Raw genomic sequence first — 27,970 nt, 5'->3', positions numbered from 1 at the left:
CCATCTCCTTGATCTATATAAATGACCTATTCTCATTGAGTTCAAATCCTATTCATAGTTTTGCTGATGATAGTACTCTCTTCTTATTTTACTTATATGATAAACCTCGCAGTGCACAAACATTGGTCAACATCCTTTTACAGTCAGACTGCATACTCACCAAACCTGATACTCTCAGTCATCTTTCACTCCGTCCACCTCATTTCTGTGGAACAGCCTCCCCCAGGAAGCATTTCCAAAAGATTACACAACCTCCAGCACTTAAGAATATCAACCAATTACTCTGTTCCTGACCCCTGCCTGCACATGCCATTTACTTTGCATACTACACATCAGATACAAAGTATGCAAGCTCTTACCAACTTTTCTAAAATCTTCAGCACTCCAGAGATATTGACAAGTCGATAATCTAACTAATATTCTATATCTGATATAGAATCCTTGCAGGCTGACAAACAGACTAAGTTTATGGCCAAATGTTAATGAATTCAAGTTTAATGTTGCTAAGTTCAAGGTTATGCATTTTAGACAGAAGACATTGCAATATTATTATTATTATTATTTATGTGGGTACTCCATGGAGTGAAAAGAGGATTAACATGTCTATCCATAAACACATTATGGATGGATCATACATATCCTTCAACTTATTCACTGTTGGGGTACTCACAACCACCTCTTGCAAACCATTCCACTCATTCACCACTCTTCAAGTAAAGATCCTAGTCCAAATAGCCTTACTAACCAAGTGTGATCCCTTGTTTTTCTCCTTACTCCCCATATACAAAAAATTTTTATGTCAATTTTATAGAATCCTTTTAGTAACTTAAGTTTCTATCATATCCTCACTCTTCCACCTGTCAAGCTAAACTCTGCAATCCACACACACCCTCTATCTATTCTCATAGGACACATTCCACACAATGACTGAATCCTCTCTGCCACCTTCCGATCCCCAAGAAATGCAGATGACCAAATCTGTGCACAGTAGTCAACATGTGAACAGATAATAGCTTTAAAAGAGGAATAATAACCTTCCCTAGCTTTACTTGTCAGCGTGTTCTTTAGCATCCAAGTAATCCTCTGAGCTATTTTGCCAACTCTTGCAATATGTCCTCTGAATTTCAAATCTCTATACACCTTCACCCAAAGATCTTTATGCTCATCAATTACCTATAAACTAGTACCATCAATACGATGCAAAGTACATAATCTTTTCATCCCAAAGTGCATTACCTTACATTTTACAACATTGAATTGACAACCATTGTCAATTCAATGCTGTAAAATTGGCCCATACTGCCAATTTCTTTGAATCATCCTGTAATATATCTACATCACCTTTATTAACTATTAACCTTCCTAGTTTTGCATTATCAGCAAACTGAATGTCCCCCTTCAATTCTTCTGCTATATCATTGATGTGCACATTAAATAGTAGTGGTCCTAGTACAGAGCCCTGGGCACTCCACTAGTCGCCCTCATTCACTTTAATTCCACTCGATCATATACCACCCTCTGATGTCTATCAGCCATCCCTTCATATCCTTTCAAAAAAAAATACTATGATTATTTCATAGTATTATTACACCAGATCATATTCATGTATTTTATATAGCACCTTTTCTGGGTTGTTATAAAGTTCACATTTAGAAATATTCTTAGAAGTTAGTAAATGCATTTGTGATGCTTCCTTGATATTACAGATTTTGATGGGGAAGACTTTTATGCCATTGCTAAACTTGATTGGTCTTGTGTGGCCGGTCTTGAAGTGAGAGATCATGGTAGTGGCACAGTGATTAAACCTGGAGTTGATAGTAGCTCCTGGTTTTTCTGCTCAATATCAGTAGTGAGTCATGTCCTGGAGAATCATTCTTTTTATGTTTTCTTCTTGAGTAGTTTTAAAAAGATCAAAATCTGTGGTATCACTTGATGTTACAGCCATTTTTGCTACTTCATCTGCAGTTTCATTTCCCTTTAATCCCTCATGGGGAGGAATCCATTGGAAAATTATTCTGGAATCCTTTTGTAGTTTGTTTATGTTTTTTTCTGTGTTTCTAAGTATTTCTTGATGGCTAGTGTAGCAATTCTTAATAACTTGAAGGACTGATAAGGAATCTGTGAAAAATATAAATTCCTTTGGGTTTTGTTTATCCAAATGTTCCAGTGCTGTGTTAATGGCTATTAATTCTGCATGGTATGATTTGCATCCTATACTGTTGGTTGTTTTTAGTTCTATATTTTGAGAGCCATAGATGAGTATGCCACTCCCAGAATTGCCATTTGAATTTTAGCTTATATAATAGTTTTTTAATATGGTATTCTGTCAAATGCCTTTGCAATGTCCAGCAGTATGATAGAATAGGCATTTCCAATTCTGCTGTCACTTTATTATAAAATGTGAATAAATTACTGAGACAGGGCCTATATTTTACAAAACCATGTTTCCCCCCTTTAAAGTATCATATTCCTATCCACTCATTCCTGAATTTTACTACTTTTCCAATACTTTAACCACCACCGCTCCAGAGGTTTGTAATTTGCTACTTCTGTCTTGGAGCCACCCTCATGTAATGGAACTATCTTACCCTCTTTCTGCTTTCTTGGAAACTTGCCAGAGCTGAGACTTAGATTAAACAACTTTGTCAGAGACACTGCCAGTTTACTTGCTCGCTCTCGCAGCATAGCACAGGAGCTGACACACCATCCAGGCACACTGCTATATTCACATTGATATTTTTTAATACACTCATCCCTCGACTTATGTTGGGGTTCCGTTCCATCTGGCAGGATGTAAGTCGATTGAATGGAACGAAGAAAAACTAAGTTGAAACGTTAAATCAGCAGTCGTTTTAATTTTTAAACCTTATAAAATTGTACTGTGCATTTCTGCCACTATAAAACAGGAGAATATCACCCAAATCTTCCTCCACAATCACATCAGAAACTTTTAATTATTCTTTACAATATATGTGAACTTGTTTGCTTTATATGTGTGGAGTGAGTGGATGTGTGGAGTGAGTTTGATGGGCGAAAGGATCTATATAAGATGGATGGCTTGCATTTGAATGGTTACGGTGTAAGAAGACTTGAGAAAGTGTTGCTGAATGTAGTGGATGTGCAAATTCAGGGAAACTAGATTTGTTAGGGGGGGGGTAGAGATACAGTCCTTATGGAGGCAGTTGAATGTAAGAATGAATATAATATGCCAGAGCAAATAAGGACAACAAATCTGAGTGGGATAGTTAATATAAGGCATCAAGGTAGGGTTGGGGCTAATGGGGGTCTTAAATTCATGTACACTAATACTAGGAGTATTAGGAACAAGAAGGAAGAGTTTTTGGCCATGGTTGGCACTTCCAGACCACAGGTTATAGGTATTAGTGAAACATGGCTGACTGTAGATGATATAACTAGTGGGATTGAATGTGATGGGTATAGTGTGTTCAGGAATGACAGAGAGAATAAAATGGGGGGAGGAGTATTGTTGATGATAGCTGATGAGCTCCAGCCAAGGAGAATAGAAGTTGAATTGCAGGATAGAGAAAAGAGCACATTTGAGGCCATTTGGTGTGAGATTGTGGCTAGCAGAACTAAATATACAATTGGGTGCTGCTATAGACCAGGTGATGGAAAAGATGGTGGTGACAGTATGCACAAGCAAATAGAAGAAATGGGTGGAAGGAGGGTGATTATTATGGGAGATTTCAACTATGGTCGCATTGATTGGAGTGAGGAGAGGACACATGGGAGGAAGGAACTGGATTTTATGCGGTTATTAAGGGATAACTATCTGCGACAGCATGTAATGGAAAATACTAGGGGTCAGAGAGTACTTGACCTAGTAATTACATCTGAGGATTTGGCTGTAACAAATATGACCACATTGCCACCAATCGGTGAGAGTGATCATAGGGTCTTAACTTGGGAGGTGGCTAAAGGTGTAGAATTTTCAATTAAGACAGGGTACATGTGGAATTATCGGGCTGGAAAGTATGACAAGCTTAGGAGTTTGATTGGTTTAGTGCCATGGCATGTACAACTGCAAGGACTAGAAGTTGATAGTGCATGGGAGGTAGTTAAGAAGTGCTTGCAAGAAGCAATGGCTGACTGTATACCTAGAGTCCGAATAATAAATCAAGTAGGGGTTAAATGGATGAATAACACCATTAAGCTTGAGTTGCAAAAAAAGAAACAACTATGGAGGGAATTTAAGGAGAAGGGTGACCGGCAGGCACATGAACGGTATAAAGCACAGGCCAGAAGGGTGACGAGTGTGGTAAGAAAAGCAAAAAAGGATTACGAAAGAACATTGGCCATGCAGGCTAAAGAGAATCCTAAACAGTTTTTTAGATATGTAGCAAGTAAAAGGAAAAATGTACATGGCAGATTGATTTTAAAGAATGCCGATGGTAGGGAGGTAACTGAATCAGTTGAGATAGTTGAGTTACTGAGTGAGCACTTTGCAAAAGTATATCATCCAGGTGGTGACATTGCAGAAACGAATAAGCCAGTAGATTATACGGGAATTGTGGTTAATGAAGTGGAGGTGAGTAGTCTATTGCATAACCTCAATGTCAATACATCTGTGGGATTGGATGGTATACCAGCTCGTGTTGTACGAGAAGCAGCTAAAGAATTGTCAGTACCCTTGACCATTTTGTTTAATTTGAGTCTCGGGTCTGGGTTAGTCCCGAGCGGGTGGAAAGAGGGGAAAATAGTTCCACTGCATAAAGGTGGTTCCAAGACTGCTGTAGTCAATTACCGACCGATTAGCATATCAGGAATCATTGTCAAGGTTTTAGAGAAAATAGTCAAGAGGAAAATACAAGATTGGATAGAAGAAAATGGGATACTGTATCGTGGTTAGTAAAGGTGTTAGAGCTGGGTTCTTTACTTTTAGAGTAGTGAATGAGTGGAATGCGCTCCCTGAGTCTGTGGTGGATGCTGTGACAGTGAATGAGTTTAAGGTGAGGTATGATAGATACTGTATGAATGTCAAATAGTTGTGATGAATATGATTTGGGGCCTCCCTCGATGAGTCCAATGACTCCCTGGAGTTGCCCGTAATAATAGTAATATGTAAGAGAGCCATAGAACTTTCGTAGTTAAGAATTATTATTTGTTAGCATCTGATGTAACATCCTTTGTAAGGAACTATCATGACTTTCTGATCAGGATATCATTAATGTAATGTAAAGATACCTAAATGCAGAAAAATGGTATTATTCTACACAGAACAGAGGTGTCATAAGAGTGACAGAGCATACATTCTTTAAAACCATCATATGAGCAAATGCAAATGGACACTGGTCATAATTGAAAAGCATCATATGAGTCGATCATTGTGAAGCAAAGCTTTACCAAAATAACATCCCAAAAAAAATGGTAGCAGTCTGTTATCCTCAAACCCAAGTTTCAGATGTAATTGGTTAAGGTATTCTGTGAGCCACTTCTTATCAATTTCTCCCTAATATTACAAAAAGATATATCTAGATACTTAAGGTGCATTTCACAAAGTCTATAAGAGTCATATACAGATGGATATCTCTATTGAGTTATTCCAGGACTTGGCTTACTTTTTGTTTTTGGTATTGAAATCTGTACAAAAATTTGACAGGCCATTTTTTTTTTTTTTCTTTTTTTCTTCGGGTTCCATTTGCAAGAGGAGCAGAATATGTAATTGCTGTCTGTGCTGGCTAAATGGAAATTCATAAAATCTGGAACTTAGGATACACACTTGAAGATGTCCATTAGATTTAGTTTTGGTTTCACTTGGTGCATTTTTTGGCATCGTGTTTTAAGTCGATGGCTATTTAAAACATTTCTGCTATTTCTACTAAAATTGAAATTTAATGAAATTTAAGTATTTGAAGTTGCTAATAAAATTTGTTTAATTATTTCAGTTATGGTTTTGTTTTTATTATACTTTTGTGATAAAGTAATGCAAAACAAAATTATATCTAGAGTAGTACACAGCTGCAGAAATATATTTAAAAAAAAAGTAAATTTTTTTATTATATTTATCAAAACAATTGGAAATTATATATATTTGATGCAACAGGTTTACTTAGCTATAGGACATAATAGAATGAACTTAAATGACTAAACTAAGGAAACAATATAGAAAAAAAAAATATTATTTTGAACATAGAACTAGTTTTGTCTTGCTAGAAAACACTTCATAACATTACTAGAGAACAAATGCTATAAATATCAGAAATCAACAATAACTTAATTTATAGCAGTTGTTTTCTAGTAATGTATATTTTGTATTTCTCTTTTTCATTTTTTCATGTTATGCACCTGATGAAGTCTTCTAGCAAGATAAAACTAGTTTTGTACCATTCAAAATAATACATATTTTTTTCCTATGTTATCTCTTGGTCATTTAAGTTCCTACCCTGAACATAATAATAAATAACTAATTAGTTGTAACCTAACATACAGGATGATCAAAATAAAATTGAGGCATGATCCAAATGCTGTGAAACTTTGCAGGAATATATTGTGCATCATGTGGAAGTGATATCTGAGGGGAATAAAAAATAATTTTCCAAAATTCACCACCAGGGGCATTGTAAATATGAAATGCATAGAATTTGCATATCATGCAGCTCAGAAGGTGCCAGGAGGGTTTAAAAATGATGAACACTGAATTTTTCCCTTCATTCTGGTTGTTAATGCTGTCCACAGCATGATGGCACTAAGCTTGCTCCAATGTGCTTTGCTCATGAAGCTGTACTACTTAAGCAATTGTAACGCTGGTGCTGCACTTTGTGAATTTCGTTGCTTGAACAAATGTCGATTATGTTCACTATGCCCATGTGCTCTGCAATGAATGATTAGTCGTATTGAAGAAATGGGATCATTGGGATTTAGACCTGGCCGAGGTTGTAAACTAATTAGTTCACAATAAGTGAATGAAGTTGCTACTGCTGTTGCAGAGGAGGCCATGAATAACAGTATTGGTTCCTACAGTGCATGCTGTTTCAAGACACAGGATGCACCTTACACAATCATGTGGGAGATTCTGCATTTCTACACATTCACTTTGAAAGTCAACTGATATTCACTTTAGCATTCCTTGCTTGAGTAGATTTAGATGCTGTATGGCCATAAATTATTTTGTGGGTAACAAAGTTACTTTGGTGTGGGTTAACAGTTTTGTTTATCATTGGACATTGGTCAGTCAGGTCATGTGACATGCTCAGCTATTGCCAAGAGAGGTATCTCAATATTGATAAACAATTTTGTTGTTCCACAGCTATAGCAGCACCTGTTCATGAATTCAGTCATTTTCTTGCATGATCGGGTGTCTCCACACATTGATCGATCTGTACAAGAGATTCTTAGAGAACATTTCATAGTGATCAGCTGTGCATGATTGAATTAGAGAGACTTCTTTCTACATGGATCAAAGATTGTAACCACAAATGGATCCCACTAAGCACTGACCTTATTAAATCAAAAGCATCGTCTCTTTGCAACCTTGAAAGAAAGGGCTATCAGTGATGGAAAAGAAGAATTCCATGCTAGTGCTGGATGGTTTGAGCATTTCAAAAAGTGAAATAGCCTACATAATATTTGAATCGCAGGTGAAGTTGCAAGTGCAGATAAGGAGGTGTCACAAATTACCTGCTAAATTTAGATGCACAGCAGGAAGATACTGAAGAATATGAAGAAAATTTAACTACTGACAGTCCAAAGACAGCCAAAAGAGATTTCACAGAAACAATTTGAAAATAGTTTTTAAGCAGCAATGCTTAGAGGCTGACCCTGATGAAGAGAGAAACAGTAAAATTTGCATTAGAGTAGAAAAGGCAATAAGACCATAACATCAGTTGTATGAAAAAAAGAAACAGAATGCCTGCCAAACTATGTTAGCTCAATTCGTTGTTAAGAAGTAGAATAATAAATATATATTCTGAATATATTTTATTGTCTTTGAGCTTCATGTTTGTTTGTTTGTTTGTTTTTCCTTTAACAAGGCCCAGAGACATACTCTAATTCTTTTATTAAAAAAAAAAAAATGAAGGGTCAAAAAAGAAATTCGAGGAATGAATTATACTTTTTCCCATAGGTCATATTTGTTTAGTACATTTTCAATTAATATGGCTGTTTTAAACGATGCATTAAGCATATTAACAAGAGATTGCTATATATGCAAATTGAGTGGAGTGGTTTTCCATTTTTTTCAAGCAGAATTCTTGGATATGGCTGTAAGACATTGTTTAATGAGTGAATTCAGTGGTCAGCCATCATAAAACTAGTGGCTAGCCAAAGTCAGGTGGAGGTAGCAGTTGGTTGCATGCAAGTTGCACTTTGGTTCACAGACTGTGGAATCAATTTCAACAGTCAAACAGCATCTCGGAGATACAGTGAAATAGGGCTATTAGAACAATAACTGCAGTGGATTACCAATATCTGACCTGTTCACCAAAACAGAAATGCTTCCCCAAATCAGCTACAATCTGACCTGTTCACCAAAACAGAAATGCTTCCCCAAATCAGCTACAATCTGACCTTGTGTTGACAATAGGAACATTGATATCTCCTTCCACTGTGCAAATAAGGCTTCACAAAGGTGGTCTGTATGCTAGGCAACTGATAGTCTTCATGCTGCTATCTCTCCATACCACAGGAGAAAACATTTGAAATGGACCAGGTTTCCTGTCAGCTAGATCTAAGACCATTAGGGACAGTATGTTCACAGACAAGTCCCAATTTGCTCTACAAAGTGATAGCAGCCATGCTTTGATAAGGAGAGAATGAGAAACACATTATCCCTCTAACATCTGTGAAAGGGACAATTATGGTGGAGGTAGTGTGATGGTTTTTGAGGAAGCATCTTGTTTGGCAGATGCACTGACCTGTATGTACTTCTTATCTGAACCATGAATGCCGCAACTTATAGAGACGAGGTCCTGGATCCCTATGTTCATATATATATATATGCTGGTGCAATAAGGGAAACATTTATCTTATAAGATGATAATGTTCATCCTCATTAAGCAAAGCTCGTGGACCAATATTAGTATTATTACATGACACCTCCAAGGAGTCCTTAGACTCATTATGGCAGGGCACACAACTCCACTACACAACAACTCACTGTATCTTCTACTTAATCTTCTTACTACACATGCCATTTATCACCTACTACAACCACCACCAATAATATTTTTTGTCTGTAAATTACATGTGCCCTGTTGGCCGATTTGCTGGTGTGCTGGATGAAAAACCTGAGTTTCCAGGAGGGAAAAAGAAACCCTACTACTTCCATATGAGATCAGCTCTATAAAGATTCCTCTCTGCACAATGCCAATTGAAGTCGTATCTTTTCTAATCATAAGGCATCCCATCATTCTTCCAGTTGCTCTACAAAGAAGAGACTACTGTCTTATGTATGAACTGGCCAAACAGGTCTCCTGACCTCCCTAATAACTTGAGAGACTTAGAGTTTTGTAGGAGCAAATGTTATTAACAACTGAACTCCTGGATGCCATTATAAATCACATGAAATGTCAGTGCTCTGATGAGCGACCACATTCTTTATTGAGGCACATTGACAATCTCATTTTGATCTTGTTTTTGACCATTGTCTCCATATGCTCATTTGTTACTGAATTAAACTATTTATTTACAATTTTTTGTTTCACATCTCATATGCTGCTTTTCACTGAATTGTATAAAAATTCGTCATACGGTTATTTCGATTTTTCTCTTTGTTCCTTAATTTATGGAAACTAGTGTATAAAAATAAACAAGCATGCATGTTTTGTTATGGAGCTCCGTACAAAGAATGAATTGTTTTCAGTTCAACAATACATCTACATGTGGTGTGGCAAGTAGATTTTGCCAGTTGGTGAGCAGCTGTAGACAGGAAAAATTATATTTTTTACTTAATAAAAAAAAATAACTTTCTAAACAAAATCTTTTTAACTTACAATACAGATGTAGCATCACTATAGCTCCACTAATCACTATGTGGAACTGCTGTTTACTAGGACATATCATAAAAAATAAATAAAATGGATTGGCCTTGGTTGTGTATATTTATGCATCACAAGTTGGGTTGTGCATAGTTTGTCAAGCATTGGTTTCATATGTATAATTTCTTATATTCGCAGTTACGATTTAATGATTTTATGTAACTTAAACCTGAGGAATATGTTCAGCAAACTCTAATCTGATTACTAATAACTTTTTTATTTGAAATAATACTGTGAAGACATTTTATCATGGGTAACTGATAAAGCTTAAAAATGAATTCTGGCCTATCCTTTCTGTATATAAAAAAAAAGTTAACTGTTATATGCTTTCTGTAGTAGATATTAGAAAATTGTCATTTTTAATAAGTAGGTATAAATTGCATGGTTATAGAGCATTATTGCAAATAATACTGGAAAGATTTTTTTGGAAATGCTACATTAAAAAATTCATAATTGTATTTTCTTCCAGCATTTATACAGATGGATGGAGAATTAAGGTATCTAGTTGATGGTGTATCAATACAGATGCAAGAGGTTAGTATTCAGCATTGTACAACTTTTAATACTAGTGTTTTTTTTTTAATAAATTCACAAGAAACTCACATGGTTGCCCTCGACACTTCAAAGGCATTCGATTGGGTTTGTCATAGGGCCTACTTAACAAACCGCCATTCTATGGTCTGCCTTCCTCACTCTGCGACTGAATTACCAACTTTCTCACTGATTTCTCACTACATGTCATGGTGGATGGTGTTTACTCTCCTCAGATTTCACCACCAATGCAGGAGTACCCCAAGGTTCTGTTCTTTCACCCACTCTCTTCCTTTTGTATATAAATGACCTGCTCTTTCAGACTTCCATTCCTATCCACAGCTTTGCTGACAACAGTACACTCCATTCCTCCTTTTCATTCAACAAACCTTGTAGTGCTGAAATATTAGAATCCTCAAGATCTACCATGACCAGCAATCTGATCTGAGATCTTCTAGCTATATCTCAGTGGGGCAAGGACAGAATCTTGTAAAGTTCAATGCCACCAAAACACAGTCCTGTCTGATCTCTTGCAAGAAAGAGCTCACACGCCTCCCCTTTATCTTCAGTAATATTGTGATATTCAAGCACAATCAGATTTCTCTTCTTAGACTGACCTGGCACACACACACACACACACACATTTCAAGTATAGCTTCTGCAGCTACCAAAAAACTTGGTGTACTATATTTTTTTTGCACAAGACTACTTAAAACAGCTGCTAACTCTATACAAAGTCCAAATCCACCCAGCCATGGTGTATTGCACCCACGTTTGGGGTGGTGCAATACACCAAAATCCTCTCTAAGATTGCTTGATTCTGTCCAGAAGAGAGCATTCTGGCTAATTAATGACCACTTCCCCTCTTCTCTCTCTCTCTCTCTCTCTCTCTCACATACATTCAGTTTCTGCCTTGTGCCTCTTTTACAGATACTTTCATGGACAGTGCTCTGCTGAGTTGGCCACTATTATTCCCCTGCTCTCCTCCAAAATCATTAAAACAAGAGCTACTGCTAACCAACACCCTTTTATAGTCCATCTTGAAACTCATCAAACCAATTTCACTACCTCCTCTTTCATTCCATATACTTCTGTCCTTTGACAGTCTCACCCACTCTTCTTCTTCTTCAAGTGTCATCCCCTAGAAGGAGGTTGGCAGCCATGTCACGAAACTTTTTTCTTTCTTTGCTGCTCTGGAACATTTATGGTAATTCAAGCCAGTTCAATCCTTAATGTCTTCAAACCACATTCTCTTGGGTCTACCTCTTCCTCTTTTTCCATCCAGTTTCCTTTCTAATATTAATTTCTGAATGCCTTCTTGTCTAGTTAGATGTTAAAATATTTAAGTTTTCTTTCTTTAATTATTTTCATTAATGTTCTTTTCATTTTTGCTTTCTTTAAAACATCTTCATTTTTCATTTTCTCTGTCCATGAAATTTGAACGTTTGAAGATTGTCCCAAAGAATAGAGGGGAATGGAATGAAGGAAACTGAGAAGTTAGTTCAGTGTGTTCAATGCTGGTGTTAGCCAGTGGTGGCTCTAGCTCATTCTTCTATGGTTAAAAGAAAGCAGAGTAATGATAGCAGCCAATTCAGAGGAGCAATGCCCATGAAAGTACCTATAGCACAGGCACAACACTGAAACTGAGTACCTGTGATAAAGTCACTAAAGGGAATCTGTGAGGGAAGATTCGTCTATCAGATTGCCTTCTTCTGAATATCAAGAATTCTTAGAGAGGTCTTGAATGCTCCACCCCAAATGTAGAAACAGTATTCCAAAGTTGGATGATCTGAGACTTTAAAGTATTAGGATTTGAGAGGAAGATAGGTAATGTTTAGAATGGAAAATAACACCAAGATTTTTATAGGCTAAGGAGGCTGTTTGAATAATATGTTTGTACCAGAATAAACTGAATGTGACATTCCACCCAAGAAGAGAGTTAATTTTGAAAGGAAACTGGAACATTATCAAAAATGAGAGGGGATGACATAGGATTTTTCTTGCAGGTAATAAGGTAAGCTTGAGTTCGTTTTTTTTTTTTTGCATTGAAATTTACTAAGCTGTCTTCATCCTATTTCAGGATGTTGAAGAGGTCAGTGTTGAAGTCTATAATGGAAGATATTGAGGCATCTTAACAGTTGGGTAGTGCAGGGTTTATCGAAATGAAGAGTACTGTCATCGGCAAAGCTGTAAATAGGATTTGAAGAAAAATTCATCAATGACATTCAGAAAAAGAATGTCATTGATGTAAAGGAGGAAGTGCATGGGTGAGAATGCAGAACTTCAAGGCACTCCAACATTGATAGGGAAATCCGATGCAAGGAAGCCATCCATCATGAAACAATGAACGACCAATGAGGAAGCTGGCAATCCAATCACAGAGTGTAGAAGGGAGGCCATAAGATGGTAGTTTGTTCAGGAGGCCTCAGTACCAGACATGATCAGATACCTTAGAAATATCAAGAGCAATAACATTAGATTCCCCAAATTATAACTTGAGTCCAGAGGTAGGTGAGATTAGCTAAGATGTCGGTTGTAGAATGAGAATGGCAGAATCCATATTGGCAATCACTAATTAACTAATAAGTCTTAAGGTAATAAAGCTGGTTGTTAATAATCTTCTCCATTACTTTTGAAAGTATCAAGGTGAGAGCAATGAGGTGATAATTAGATAACTGACTTTTGTTTGGGTACAGGCTAGACATGGGCTTTTGGGTAGATGCCAGTAGAATATGAAAGTTTATGTAGACAATACAGGATGGGTGTCACTTCTGGAGCACAAATCTTGAGCACAACCAGAGTAATACTATCTGGACAAAGAGCCTTATTAGTATCAAGATTAATGAAGATTTCTGGTGTCTTTTAGGTGAAAATTCAGAGGAGGCAGGCAGTGAGGAGTTTGTAGAAGTATGGAGGGTAATTTGCCTTGGTCGACCAGGCAGGAGTTGCAGGAGAAAAACTGATGCCAAGAGGTCTGCCTTTTCCTTGAGTGAGGTTAGTTACAATGCCCTTCGTAAGGGACGAGAAGGGCATTGTAACTAGCCTTCTCGTCCCTTCGTAAGGGACGAGAAGGCTTGACTTCTAGTTGAGCAGGAGGCAAGTTTATTGCATTTCATTCTTATGCAGTCTGCTTTGGAATTGGCCGTAACTTTTTTTTTTCACATTTTCTAGCATTGTGTAAGCTGAATGAGAAGCTGGAGTTTTTAATTAAAGCCATTGAACATAAGCTGCATTATAAGATGCATTATAAGCAGCACATAAGATAATGCAATTATGCATTATCTTATGTGCCGCTACCATCCATGATAATGGATGGTAGAGGCACATTTTTTTGAGAACCAGGAGGGACAACAGTCTCCAACAGGACTTGGATAAGGGGGGTGGGGAGTGGGTGGAGAATGAAGGCTCTCATTCCAGTCAGAATTATTTTGATTACTAGTTCAGTGCAGGTGTTTGGATCATGAGAGCAAAAGCAGTAATCTGACCATGAAAAAGCAGCTTAAAAATTCTGGATGTCATCCCAGACCTGATTAAGATTGCTGTCAGAGTTGCCAAGAGGAGAACAAACATCCACAGGTTTTGTGGATGTCTGCTCTCCCCTCTTCTGAATCTCTGATTTTTTCTTAATCAAAGATCTAGAACATTGATAGAATGATGAGAATTGTCTGGTATTCTGCTTGGTAGATTGACTGTGTTGGGTTATGACTGAAAGCCAATGATTCAGCTTCCCTACCAGCTTGATTTGTGAAGTTAGAGTAGGGGAGCCAGTTTGTGTTTTGTGCATTGTAGTCCCCAAGGAGGACAATCTAACAATTTGGATAATTAGTTTGTAAGAAATCAATTTTTAGTGATAGTCAAAAAAAGGGCAGCAGTCTTGTCAGAGTTTGGAGAGTAGTAAAGACCACAAATGAAGGCTGTAAAGTGATGTTAGGAAATCTTAGCCAGAGCAGATCAAAAAGCGGAGATTCTAAGTTGGATAGCCTTTGACAGGGGGATATCAGATTTCACAAAAGCATGTGTTCCATCCTTTTTGCAAAATACGTCATGCAGAATGTATGTGGTATAGTTTGAGGTGGACTGTGATCGTGGAAGATTCCAGCTGAAGTTCTGCTAGGGTAATGATCAGGTTTTAATATCTGTAAGAGGTGAGTTATGTCAATAATGTTCATTAATGCCTTGAATGTTGGTGAAATGAATATGAATTTTCTTATTGGAAAAAGTTTTGGTATTATTTTGGGTGGGTTGGAGCATATTTTTATTATTTGTTCCAATTTTTTTTGTTAGATTTTTCATATTTAAAATTTTTTTGTTTTTTATGGGAGTTTTTGTATCTGCAGTTAAAACACTAGTATTTTTATGACTGACTTTCATGTGTAGGGTGATCGATTCAGAAAACAAAGAGAAAGAGCATGCAGCTGGGGTGAGGGACTTGTGTACGTAATTCACATGCAGGGAGTGCACAGATTCCAGTCCAAGTGTGGCTTGACAGTACCTCTTGCATACCATTGACCTGGTCTCCCTCCAGGCATGACCTGGTAGGGTAAATAGCAGCAGGATTATTCATCAGATAGTCAGGAGGCCTCTGCTGTATCCTCAAATGGAACATTAAATGGTTCCCTAATTGAAAATGAAAGTAGTGTAATGAGTATGTCTAGTCAGGCCATCACTCAACCTGCATGTGAGAAGAAAGGGATGACAGCCCTGAGGCACTCCACTATTCACCCTCGTTTGCCTTGATTCCACTAGATCATCAGTCGCCTCCAACTCCCTATCTATGTCACCAGCCTCATATCCATTCCAATTTACTAGGAATATGAAGTATCATATTCTATCCACCCATTCCTGAATTTCACTTGTAACCAATTTTTCCAGTACTTTAACCATCATTCCAGAGATGTGATTGGTTTGTAATTTGCTACTTCTGTTTTGGATTCATCTTTATGTAATGGAACTATCTTACCCTCTTTCTGCTCCCTTGGAAATTTGCCAGAGCTGAGACTTAGATTAAACAACTTTGTCAGAGACACTGCTAGTTTACTTGCACATTATCGTAGCATAGCACAGGAGCTGACACACTATCCAGGCATACTGCTGTATTCACATTGATATTTTTCAATATACTGAGTACTACCAGTTCATCTACCTCAGTCTCTGTCTCATCAGTAACTGCAAAATCATCATCTGGATCACTTACAAAGTGATCACTTAGTAACTGAACTATTTCTTCTGCCCTTTGTCGCTTTCCTACCATTAGGACTGTGTAAAGTTATCTTTCCATAATCAGTCTTTCTCTTACATGCTATGCAGCTAAAAACTCTTGGATTTACTGGGGTCTGCTTAGCTAATTTCTCTCAAAATCTGATTTAGTAGTATTCCTTACCATACGTGTTATCCTTGGTTTATCCTCCTTACTCTGGTTATACAGTTTGATACTGCCTTGTTCAAACAATCCCTCACTGCTTCCCATGTACTAATGACATTCATTCCATTGACCAATTTCTTACAATTCTTCTTATGCCATGGTACTGTTCCAAGTTGCCTCCCAAGTTTGTCATAATCGGCAGCTTTGTCTTCTTCTTCTTCTCTCTTCCATCATCTATGTGGATGATGATGAGGCCGAATGAACTCTTTCCACTTCTGTGTGTCCCGGGAGAGTCCGAACAATTCTGTCCAGTTTGGTGTTGCTTGTTGTGATTTGGTTTTCAGGTCCTCTTTTATTTTGTCTATCCATCTAATTCTGGGCCGTCCTTTGGATCTTTTACCTTTAATCGTTGTATTCAGGGCTTTAGATGGTAGTCTTTCTGTTCCCATTCTGGTCACATGGCCAAACCATCGCAGTCTTCTTTCTTGAATTTTGTCTGTTATTATTATTTCTTGTTTTAGTCATTTCCTTATGTCTTTGTTTCTTAATCGATCCAGCAGAGATGCTCTTAAGTAATCTTCTTAGCCATCCCATTTCAATAACTAATATTTTTTTATCTTCAGCCTTTTTGAGATTCCAGCATTCACTTCCATAGAGGAGTATTGGGAGGACCATTGTTTCATAGATTCTTACTTTTGTTACTTGTTTGATGTCTTTTGACTTCCATATTTTATTAAGTTGTCCAAAGTTTGGGATGCTTGACTGATTCATCTGTTTATATCTTTTATAATTTCACCATTGTACTCAATAACTCCTCCAAGGTAGGTGAAGTTTCCTACCTGCTCTAGATTCGTACCATCAATTTCAATTTTCAGATTGGGGTTTCTTTTTCCTATTTGCATAATTTTTGTTTTGTCTATGTTTATGTTTAATCCAGATTTTATACACTCCTCCTTTATTTTATCAGAAATTCACTGTAGATTTTCTTCTCTGCTTGCAAGTAATGCAATGTCGTCTGCAAATTTTAAATTTGTCACATTTTTCCCATATATTTTGATTCTGGAGTCTTCATTGTTTAAGGCCTTATTGGTTGCTCTTTTTCCAGTGTAAGATTGAACAGGTCTGGTGACAGATTGCATCCCTGTCTTACTCTCCACTCTCTGTGTGGAACCATTTGGTTAAGGTGTCCTCCATTCGTACTGCACTTTCAGATTTCTCATATAGATTCTTTATTATTCTTATGGTTTTATTGGAAATTCCAAATTCTTCCATAGTTCTCTTCTATGGATTGAATGAAATGCCTGACGAAAGTCTATGAAATTTATGTAGCAACTTTGGTTGTACTCTAGTGCCTTTTCTATTAGCTGTCTTCAGGTGAATAAAAATTTGAATGAAAATTTGTTTTTGGAATACTGAGGAGGCTAATGCCTCTATAATTATTGCATTCTGTTTTATCTCCTTTTTTGTATATAGGAGTTAATACTGATTTGGTCCAATCAGTAGGCACTGCTTCGTTTTTGTAGATCCTTTCAAATAATGTTTTTAATGGTTCCAAGAGTTGTTCCTTTCCTGCTTTTAAGAATTCTGCATGTATTTGATCAATGCCAGGTGCTTTCCCAGTTTTGAGTTTTTCCATGCTGTGTGCTATTATTCTTTGGTAAAGATATTTGTTTCCTCTTCCATTTCAGTGGCTGGAATCGTAATATCCTGGGAGCTGTTTTTATTATATAAATCTTTGAAGTATTCTTCCCATCTGACCATTCTTTTTGTTTTACTTTCAATTAGTTGTCCCTCTTTGTTTTTGATCATTATAATTTTTGTTGTCTGTGTCTTACTAATTTGTTTATATAATCCATGAAGGTTATTTTCTTTTGATAGCTTTTCTGCCATTTTGCATTTTTCTTCTGACCAGTTATTCTCGTCTCTTTTAATTAGTTTTCTAATTTCTCTGGTTAATCTATTATATTCATTTTTGTTATAGTTCTGTTTTAGTTTCATGCTTTTCCTTTGATCGCTTAACCTTTTTACTTCATTCAAGATCCAATCCTTTTTACTTTCTCTTTCTGTGTAACCTATTGTTTTTTCTGCCGAATTTAATATTATTTCCTTTAATTTGCACCAATGTTCCTAGATGTTTATATTCTGTTTTGGTAGTTCCTTCAGGTTTTTATCTAGTTCTAGTTGATAATTTCTTAGAATATTGTTGTCTTGTAGTTTTTTTACATTCAGTCTCCTTTTGACTCTAAAAGTGCTTCCAGATTTTAACTTTATTCTTAGGTTTGCTAATACTAGCTTATGGTCTGATCACAATCTGCAGAGAAGGAGCTGCAGTTTAGGATACTTGATTTCCATCTTTGGTTTACAATAATATAGTCTATCATATTCTTGGTTTGTCTGTTTGGTGATATCGATGTCCATTTTCTTTGGGGTTTTGGATGTTTAAAGAGAGTGTTGGTTATTGTTAGTCTATTATTTGAGCAGAAGTTTAGCAGTTTTTTGTCACGTTCATTGCTTTCTCCATACCCAAACTTTCCGATTACTCTTGGCCAGGTATCCCAGTCTTTGCCTACTTTTGCCTTTAAGTCCCCCATTACAATTAGGAGATCTTGACTTGATGTCTGCTGTACTGCTTTTTTGCAAATCTATATAGAACTTCTCAATGTCTTCTTCTGATGATGTCGAAGTTGGTGAGTATACTTGAATAATAGTTAGTGATCCGATTGATGATGATTGATCTGATTGGCAGCCTTGTAGCTCCATATAAATCCTTTCTTAACTGAAATTTCCATGTGTTGAGCAAACTCCCATGACAAAACTGCATGGTCACTTTCCCGAATTGGAGGTAGAATTGCTATAGTTATAGGTAGAACTTTCGATGCTATTAGCAGATCCAACACTCTCAAGTCCCTGGTCACCTCCATTTGTGTTGTTTCAGGTAATCATCCCTTAGTAATAACTGTATAAATTCCATTTCCATTTTGCCATGTATCCTTTCCTCCTTCCAATCAATATGCCCATAACTGAAGTCTCCCGTGATAATTGCTTGGCTTGCATTCATTGGGCTGATCTGCTGATGCATGTCATCCACATCTTCTGGACCCCATGGTTATAACAGGAACCAACAATATATTTTGTCCTCTATCTTGCACCAGACAGCCTTAAATGAACCATTTCACTCAGATCTACAATCTTCCTTAGCTTCTATTTTTGTTGGTCGAAGTTCTACCTGACCTATTTCCTCTCTCTTCTGAAAATACAAACAACATCCATTACATTGTATCTCTATAACCACTTCATTCTCTGTCAACCTGGTCTCACTGATGCCAATAATTTTTTGCTGAGTCGAACTGACCAATGCTAAAAACTCCTCTCCTTTATTTCTGATACTTCTGGCCGTATAGATGCATTTCAACATCCCATTGGCCCACAATTACCCTTACATAATGTCATTATATGCACATTTTCATATTTGACAGTAGATGCCATATGGTCACTGCCATACCTCACATGGTTTTGGCAATGATGTCTTCTGCCAGAGGAAGTGGTAGGGTCGCAGATTCCCTTTCCACACAAAGTTTGTAGGACAATCACAAACATCCATGCCGATGGCAGGATTCGAACCCGCAGCCTCTTGGCTGGAGAGTGGACATGCTAACCACTCGGCCAACATTTAGATTAGAACCTGGGAAACTACCCGGCTCTTCACAATCATTCCTGCACTCATACTCATCTATCCCAGAGGTGGCTATTTCCTCTCATTCCTGCACTCACTAATTTGTCCAAGGGGTGGTTAGACACATGGTTGAATTCTTCTCCCCTAATATCTCTAGTTTCCCTGGTTTTGCACTTCCAAACTCTCACTTTCTCCAAGCATCTAACTCCAAAACCATTCAAGCGCAGTTCATCAGGCACATACAGGTCCTTTTGTCCATCATATTCACTTCACACATCTATAAACTGCACACTATTCCTCTTACAACTCTTTCATATTCTCTCATTGCATATTTCTCACCTTTCAAATCATTTATGCCCGTCAAAACAGTTTACTTGTTCACTTCTTTCTTCTGCATACTTACCACTTCACTAACATCCTTTATCCTTCACATTTGAAAGCATGCTTATGTCACTTTCTCATTAAGCATACCTCTTATCATCGAATCCTCATACAGTACTCTTTTTTTTTCTCCCAGTTTCTCACACTTTTATGTTTTGCCATTCCATCTTTATTTATTTCTCTCTGTTGTACCACACGCCATTCATTTCTCCAGTCACTTGAGCTTGCGTTTTGTCCTGCGAAGTAGTTCACATGAATGTGCAATTTCTTTCTGCACTGGCATCTCATCATCCACATTATTACTTTCATCCACTTCCTTCAAACTCTCATTTGTATTTCATGCACTATCATTCACTGCTTGTACCACTTTCTCCATAACATTTTCACAATTCTGCCTTATAACCTTAACATCAGTTACTTCATTCTTCCGCTCCAGCCACAACTTGCATTTTTTGTATCACTTAAAAACTGAATCAATTTTTTTTTCACAGACTGATAAACACCCTAATACATAAGTAGTTAACATCTCTGCTTCAATCTTGTTATTTATACAGAGTTAAAATTAACCACAGCATTAACAAAACCTTATAAATTGACTAAATCCAGGAATAAACATGACTATGATACAATGGTTTCCATAAATTAAGGAACAAACAGAAAAATCACAATAACTAAAAAATTGTATGATGAATTTTTATGTAATTTGGTGAAAAGTGATATGATATGAGAAGTGAAAGAAACATCCACAGAAGTTGCAAATAAATATTATAATTCAGTAACAAAATGGGTACATGAAGACAGTAATCAAAAAGAAGAGGTCAAAATGAGATTGTCAAAGTGCCTCAATCAGGAATTTGGTCACTTGATGAGGATGAGCATTATCATCTTGTAGGATAAATGTCTTCCCTATCCCACCCACATATGGACAAACATAGGGGTCCAGGACCTTTGTCTTTATAAGTTGCAACCCTCATGGTTCCACTAAACAGCACATACAGGTTGGTATGTCCACAAAATGAGATGCCTTCTCAAAAACTATCACACCGTCTCCGCCATACGCATTTCTTTTACAGATATTAAAGGAATGCTAACATGTCCCTGGTTCTCACCAAATCAGAACATGCCTGATATTGCTTTGAAGTTCAAATCAGGACTCTTCTGTAAACAATACTGACCCCCCCCCCCCCATTGGTCTTGGGTCCTGTTGACATGGAGCCTTGCTTGCCCTGGACCACTATGGATAGAGGCACACACACACACACTTGAGGGGTACTCAAGCTGACATCTGATGAGTGAGATTTTGCTTGACTAGTGAGCCAGGACAAAATATTTTAAGCCCTGCCTATACCCCTTTCACTTGTAACTCCTAACTTACAACTTAAATATAGACTGTATTGCTCTGTATCCCACATGACTGTAGTGTTTTTAAGTCTTTTTCATAGCAAATTGCTTTATGAATTTTCCATATCTACAGAACTTAAATACATATCTTTGTAATATGCCCATGATATCTCAGCTGTTGTCTTAAAGTGAAAATCTGAAAATCTTCATGTTCTCTTCTCTTCCATAATTTTTCTTAGCCTCTTCTTAAGTATGCTTGTATAAATCTTACCTGGAACAAGACTTAGTAGGGAACTTCCTTTTGTAATTTTCTCCTTCACTTTTAGTCTCCTCTTTACTGGGTTTATTAGCTTGCCAGTACACCTTTATAATTGGTGATAGTTGTGGGCCAGTTATCTCTGATTGGCTACCAGTAGAAAGAACTGTCCCCCCACCCCACCCATCTCTGAAAGTTAGACATGGCTAAAACAGCCTCACCTGCTCCTTGTTGGGAAATAAAAGGTATTAGCAGATTTTATTTTTCCTCAGGTACCGATATGTAATATTAACACTCTTCAGTATTTCCTACCATCCTTATTTCATCTGACAATATTTCAGAGTGGTTACTCTAGTCATTCATAATATCTTCAATTTTCATATCATGTTTATTATCTGATTTCTTTTACAGTGCTCTTTCTTTCATTTGAAATTTTTTTGAATAGCCTCCATAAGATTTTGCTGCCTTCCTAATATTTATCTTCTGTATTCTTACCAAAGTCTTCCATGACTGTTGTTTAGCTACTTTTTTACATTACTTTACTTTCTTTCATTTTTCTCTGACTGGCTAGGAACTGTTCAATATGCTGTCTTCTTTTCCATGACTGCTTCTTTCACTTCTGTCCATCTGTCCACCATTGAGTTCTGATTTTTCTTTTCTTACAGGCAACTTCACCACATGCCTCACTTGTTGAATCAATCAATATTTTCTTCAGTCTACTGTTGAGTGTAGAAAGTTTGATTATTGTTTCTAGACATTTTAATTTTTTCATGAGTAATATTTGTATGCTATTTGATCAAAAAAATATATGGATGCCTGCTCATCCTGACTGTCACTCCAATGTGTAAGGCATTAATATGTATTTGGTCCATTCTTTGCTGCTAAAATAGCTTTCTTTTGGGAAGGCTTTCCACTCGATTTTGGTATGTTGCTGCAGAAGTTGAAAAACATTAATGAGGTTGGGATGATTCAGCCTGGCTCATAATCAGCATGCCAGTTCATCTCACAGGTGTTCATTGCAGTCAACAGAACTCTGTGTTGCCAGATACGTTTTTAAATATCCATCTCATCAAATGATTTCCACACAAACCTTGCTTTGTGAATGGGGTATTGCCATTTTGATTCAGGAAAATGCCTTCACTGAACTGTTGTCATAAAGTTGAAGCACAGAATTGTATAGAATGTCATTATAGGCCACTGCATTGAGATTGCATGTCACTGGAACTACTGATTCCAGCCTTGAACCATTAATATAGCCGCAGACCAAAAATCTATATCTTATTTCTTGTGTCTCCTCTCCATATGAAGTTGTGTACATCTTTCTTTTGGAACACGATATTAGTATTGACTGATTCATCTCAAGAACAGAAATGTCACAGATACTAAACTGTTGTTATTAGCTTGCTCTTTTCTGTCCATTTTCCCAAAACATTATTGTATGTGTAAAATTCATTTCCTGCTCTGCTGTTTAAATTTTAAACAAGGGCCAACTTTTCATTATTCTTTGTTAGTTGGCTTCTCTAATGACTCATGAAATTCTTTCTTCCACTTCTGGAAGAAGCAGAAGAAGGAATACTAGACCCTTCGGTGCAGACAGCAGGCATGTGAAAGTAACTGATACTGCCTGCAATTCAAGAAGATATCTTTGTGTTTAGTGTTGAACAGTATAACTACTCTTTTATGATTCTATATGAGATGTAAAAGAACCTTTAAGCACATCTGTGCCATGTGTGGGATACAGGCGAGATTTAGGAAAGAAATTTATTGACATTTTTCTTCAAGAATTGGAAGTTATAGTTATTTGGGAACACTTTATAAGGAAGACTGTTTCAAAAAGCAGATGGATGGAATAAAAGAGGAAGAAAAGCGAATTTCAGTGTGTTTGTAGTTGTAATGAAAATGGATATTGAACAGCTGCTGCTCTCCTTTTAACAGGACCAACAAAAAGTGAAGGAATGATGGTTGTTAGTTCATTGCAGTAGTGACAATGGATTACCTGTAGAAGTAACAGAGAGCTAAAACAGTACATCTGTTGAGATAGAGATTGAAGTGAGACTGTAAGGGAGGAAGGAATCATCTGCTAGAAATTGCTCTCTCTTCTGCACAGCACTGAAATTTTTTTTTTTTTTTTCCAGTTGTATTTTACAGAGGCTGATTTGGTATTTCTACCATGTTAGTAGTTGAAAATAGCATCTTGAGTGGAAGAGAGTGCCATGTTTCTTTAGAGATTGAGGAAGCTATTGATATGATGTCTTTATGCCAGGAGAGGCTGGAGATAATTCTTCCAGGCAGAGAGATTTGTATATAACTGTGAATTGGAATAGGTGAACTGAAATCCCTTTTACAAGAGAAAAGGCAAGACTGCATTTTGGTGGCATTGAAGATGATTAAGTTGTCCTTTTACAAGTAAAGGATGGTGTGGAGATCAGATTTTAAATCAATGGTTGCAGATCTTGAAACTTTGGTTGTCTGAGCACTGCATGTTTTCACAAATGAGTAGGATGGATGAATGGTGCTGTACTGTCATTGGCAAAACTATGGATAGGATTATAATAAATTTAGTTTAATCCTTTATCCAAGTGTGAGCAAACAAAGTTTGCACCTGAAAGTATCTTCAGGACTGGGATAAGGTGGTACAACACCAGGGCACTCCTTGCAATGGTGAATTAGGGTAAGTATGTACAGGAGAAAGAGGGTAGGTGACAGAATAGAGCCAAAATACACTCCTGCATTGGTGGTGAAGCTCAGAGAGAAGGAATTATCCACAGTGATGCATAGTGAATGACGAGAGAGAGAGAGGGCTACTCAGTTATGGAGGCTGGCAGGTAGACTATGGATGGCAAGATTAAATGACTACACATGTGAATTACTCAAGGAAAATGAGGAATTTAATTCCATCATCAGAATGAATACACGAAAAGTATGGACCATTACTTAAACCAAGAAACGAATGAGCAGCAGTTATAGAGTACTTCTATTCTACTGCTCTCTGGCCAGTCACATGATACTGTTAATTTCATATGCAGTTACTGGTAGAATACAAGGGAACTAAAAACATAGTTATTAACACAGTTATAAACAAACATAGTTGCAAGGCAAAGAAGTGCAAAGCTCATTACTGGATGTTAAAGTTTATGGTACAAAAAAGGTTTAAAAAAGAAAAATGTCTTAATTTAAAATAAAATTTAAATTAAGACATCGCTATATATGATTGCATGTAGAGGTTATATACAAGGTGATTCAGAACTCTTGGGCAAAACTTTAAGGGGTGATAGAACACACCTAAACAAGCACTTTTCATCATATAATGCATGGTCCGAACTCAAGCAGTGAAGCACTAGAGGGTGCTTTCCAGTGAACACTTATAAGCGCTGGATTTTGCAGTCGTCATTATTTCTGCCATGGAGTGCAAAAAGGATGGATTCTTTCACAAATCAGGAGAAGACTGACATGCATTTCATTTACGGAGGGAATGTGAGGGAAACCCAAAGACTGTACCGAAAGCGCTTTCCAACCAGACATGTGCCTGATCGTAAAACCTCTCGGCGATTGCACCGGTATCTGTGCGAAATGGGCTCATTTGTCAGCAGGATGCACGCAGTGAGTGTGAGGACGCTACGTGTTACAGAGGAAATTCTACGTAAGGTTGCAAATCGTCCTGAATGTAGCACACGAGCAATTTCCCATGCCATGCATGTGCCCCAATCAACAGTGTGGCAAGTTCTACGAGACGAACGATTACACCCCTACCGTGCACAGAGGGTGCACGTCTTGATACCTGCAGATTACCGGCCTCATGTGGATATTGCACAGTGGTTCCAGGAGTTCTATGAGACGAACGATTACACCCCTACCATGCACAGAGGGTGCACGCCTTGACACCTGCAGATTACCGGCCTCATGTGGATATTGCACAGTGGTTCCTGCAGCAGACTGCAGTGCAGCCGAACTTTGATGCACGTCTTATTCACTGACGAATGCACCTTTACATATGAGGTCATTTTTAGTATCCACAATTATCATGTGTGGGCGAGCAGAAATCTTCACGCCACATGTCCACATTCATACCAGTGGCATTTCTCCATAAATGTTTGGGCTGGAATCCCATTGGCACATTGTATGTGATTCCAACACAACAGAGTGCCACCCCATTTCATTGTGGATGCGGAATGCCTTGGATGCAACATTTCGAGGACGATGGATTGGTCGGGATGGTCCTATCGCTTGGCTGCCATGATCACCCGATCTCTCATGTCTGGACTTGACATGACATCCTATGGGGCCATATGAAAAGCCTAATCTACGATAGGCTCATCGATTCCAATGAGGAACTTATTGCCAGGATTTCTATTGCCGCTGCAGCTGTACGAGAAATGCCTGGTGTTTTAACCAATCACTACGTCGAAGGTGTGCAGCCTGCATTAATGTTGGCAGTCGCGCTTTTGAGCAGTTTCTGTAATTTGTTCAATAAAATTCTTTAATTTATGTTCTGTAATTTTTGCAATTGTTTCAAATCTCCTCTGTCATTCTTGTGTTTCTTCATTTCCTGACACAGTAGTTGCTAATCCCTAGCGCTTCACCACTTGAGTTCGGACCATGCATTGTATGATGAAAAGTGCTTGTTTAGGTTTTTGAAAGTTTATTTTTCACTTGGTTAGAGTATAATAAAATTAGTTTAATCCTTTATCCAAGTGTGAGCAAACAAAGTTTGCACCTGAAAGTATCTTCAGGACTGGGGTAAGGTGGTACAACACCAGGGCAACTTGTTGCAAAGGTGGAGCAAGCTACCAACACTCCTATCTCAGTATCTCCTATAATGCAAAACACATCTCCTTGCGGATATGTCTAATGTTATGCATTAAGGGAAGGGCCACTACCCAGACTAGTTTCGACCTTTATTGAGGTCTCTTCAGTGGGAGCCAGGCCCAAGTGGAGATACCAGTTTGCAAAGTTTGCACCTGAAGATACTTTCAGGTGCAAACTTTGTTTGCTCACACTTGGATAAAGGATTAAACTAATTTTATTATACTCTTCTTCTTCTTATTGTGCTATCTTCTATCGAAGGTCAGCGACCATCTTGGCGAACAAACTGCGCTCTTGTGCTAATCTGAGCAGTTGTGCACTGCTCTTTCCTGTCCACATCTTGATGTTGTCAAACCATGATATTCTTTTTCTTCCTCTAGTTCCTTTGCACCAATTCTTCCTATCAAAATAGTTTGTACAAGTTGGTATTTGCTGTTTCTCATGATGTGGCCAAGATATGATGTTTTTCGTTTCTTGATTATTTGTACAAGATGTTTAGCTTTGCCAATGGATTTTAAGACATTTTCATTGGTAATTTTTTCTGTCCATGATATCTTTAGCATATACCTGGCAAGGTCTTTGTTTTTGTACATTCTTCTTGTATCAATAAGAGAAGGAATCTCATCTGTCATCCATTCCTGTTGTTTTGTATTATTCACATAACCTACTTCTTCAATACTTGTTGTTACGATGGCATTCTTTAAGCTATTCCAAAGAGATTCCACACTTTTATTTTCTTCTATGTTAATCTGTTGTAATCGCAGGTTAAGCTGTGTCTTGGCACTTTTATTTATGTTCGGGTCTTTCAGTTTTTCTACATCAATTTTCTTTTTCTTCTTTTGTGATTTTTTAGCTGATTTTAATTTAAGACGTACTTCTGCAACTATGGGATTGTGGTCTGATGAGATATCTGCTCCAGGATAAGTCTTTGCACTCTTTATACTACTGTGGAATCTTTTATTTATCAGTATATAATCAATTTGATTTCTGACAATGTTATGTTGGTTATCTTGAGGCGATTTCCAAGTGTACAGTCTTCTGGGTGGTAGTTTAAACCAGGTATTTGCTATTGTTAGATCTTCTTCCTGACAGAACTGGACTAGGCGATCTCCTCTGTCGTTTCTGGTGCCTAAGCCATGTTCGCCAACAATTTCTCCATCACCCCCTCTTCCCACTTTTGCATTGAAGTCACCCATCACTATGTTTATATCATGTTTCTTTGTTAGGTTTTTAATCTCTTTTAGGTGTTCATAAAACTCTTCAACATCTTCACCTTTGTCAGATGTGGGTGCATAAGCTTGGATGATATTTATGTTAACGGAGTTTCCCTGAAGTTGTAACAGCATTATCCTTTCAGAAAATGGAATCCAATTTATTACTGATTTATTGATTTCTTCATCTACTATTACAGCTACACCATGTCAATGTTTATTCTCATCATTCCCAGAGTAATACATTGTCGTATTATCTTGTTGACACTTTCCAGATCCTGGCCATCTTGTCTCGCAAATTCCCAAAATCCGGATGCCCAGCCTCTTCATTTCTCTTGTGGCATTTCTTAATTTGCCAGCTTCATACAGAGTTCTGACATTCCAAGTTGCAATTTTAAAAGTGGACACCATTTTGAG

At 37.4% G+C, this 27,970-nt stretch overlaps 1 protein-coding gene across 5 annotated transcripts in view; it reads left to right on the top strand.

The window, feature by feature from the left end:
* Positions 1-27,970, top strand: part of Tmem131 (Transmembrane protein 131) — a 704,637-nt gene that overhangs the window by 110,344 nt on the left and 566,323 nt on the right. For all 5 annotated transcript variants that reach the window (XM_090406393.1, XM_090406392.1, XM_090406391.1 and 2 more), the window contains exon 2: positions 10,465-10,529. In XM_090406393.1, coding sequence (XP_090262519.1) covers positions 10,476-10,529 — 54 coding nt within the window. In that variant the 5' untranslated portion in view covers positions 10,465-10,475. The remainder of the gene's footprint in view (positions 1-10,464; positions 10,530-27,970) is intronic.

Source organism: Typopeltis vanoorti, chromosome 16, assembly GCF_054136105.1.
Source record: "Typopeltis vanoorti isolate ZY-2024b chromosome 16, IOZ_Tvanoo_1.0, whole genome shotgun sequence".
In the NCBI taxonomy this organism is placed as follows: Eukaryota; Metazoa; Arthropoda; class Arachnida; order Uropygi; family Thelyphonidae; genus Typopeltis; species Typopeltis vanoorti.
Note: the sequence above shows the minus strand (reverse complement) of the source record. Positions and strands in the feature narration are given on the sequence as shown.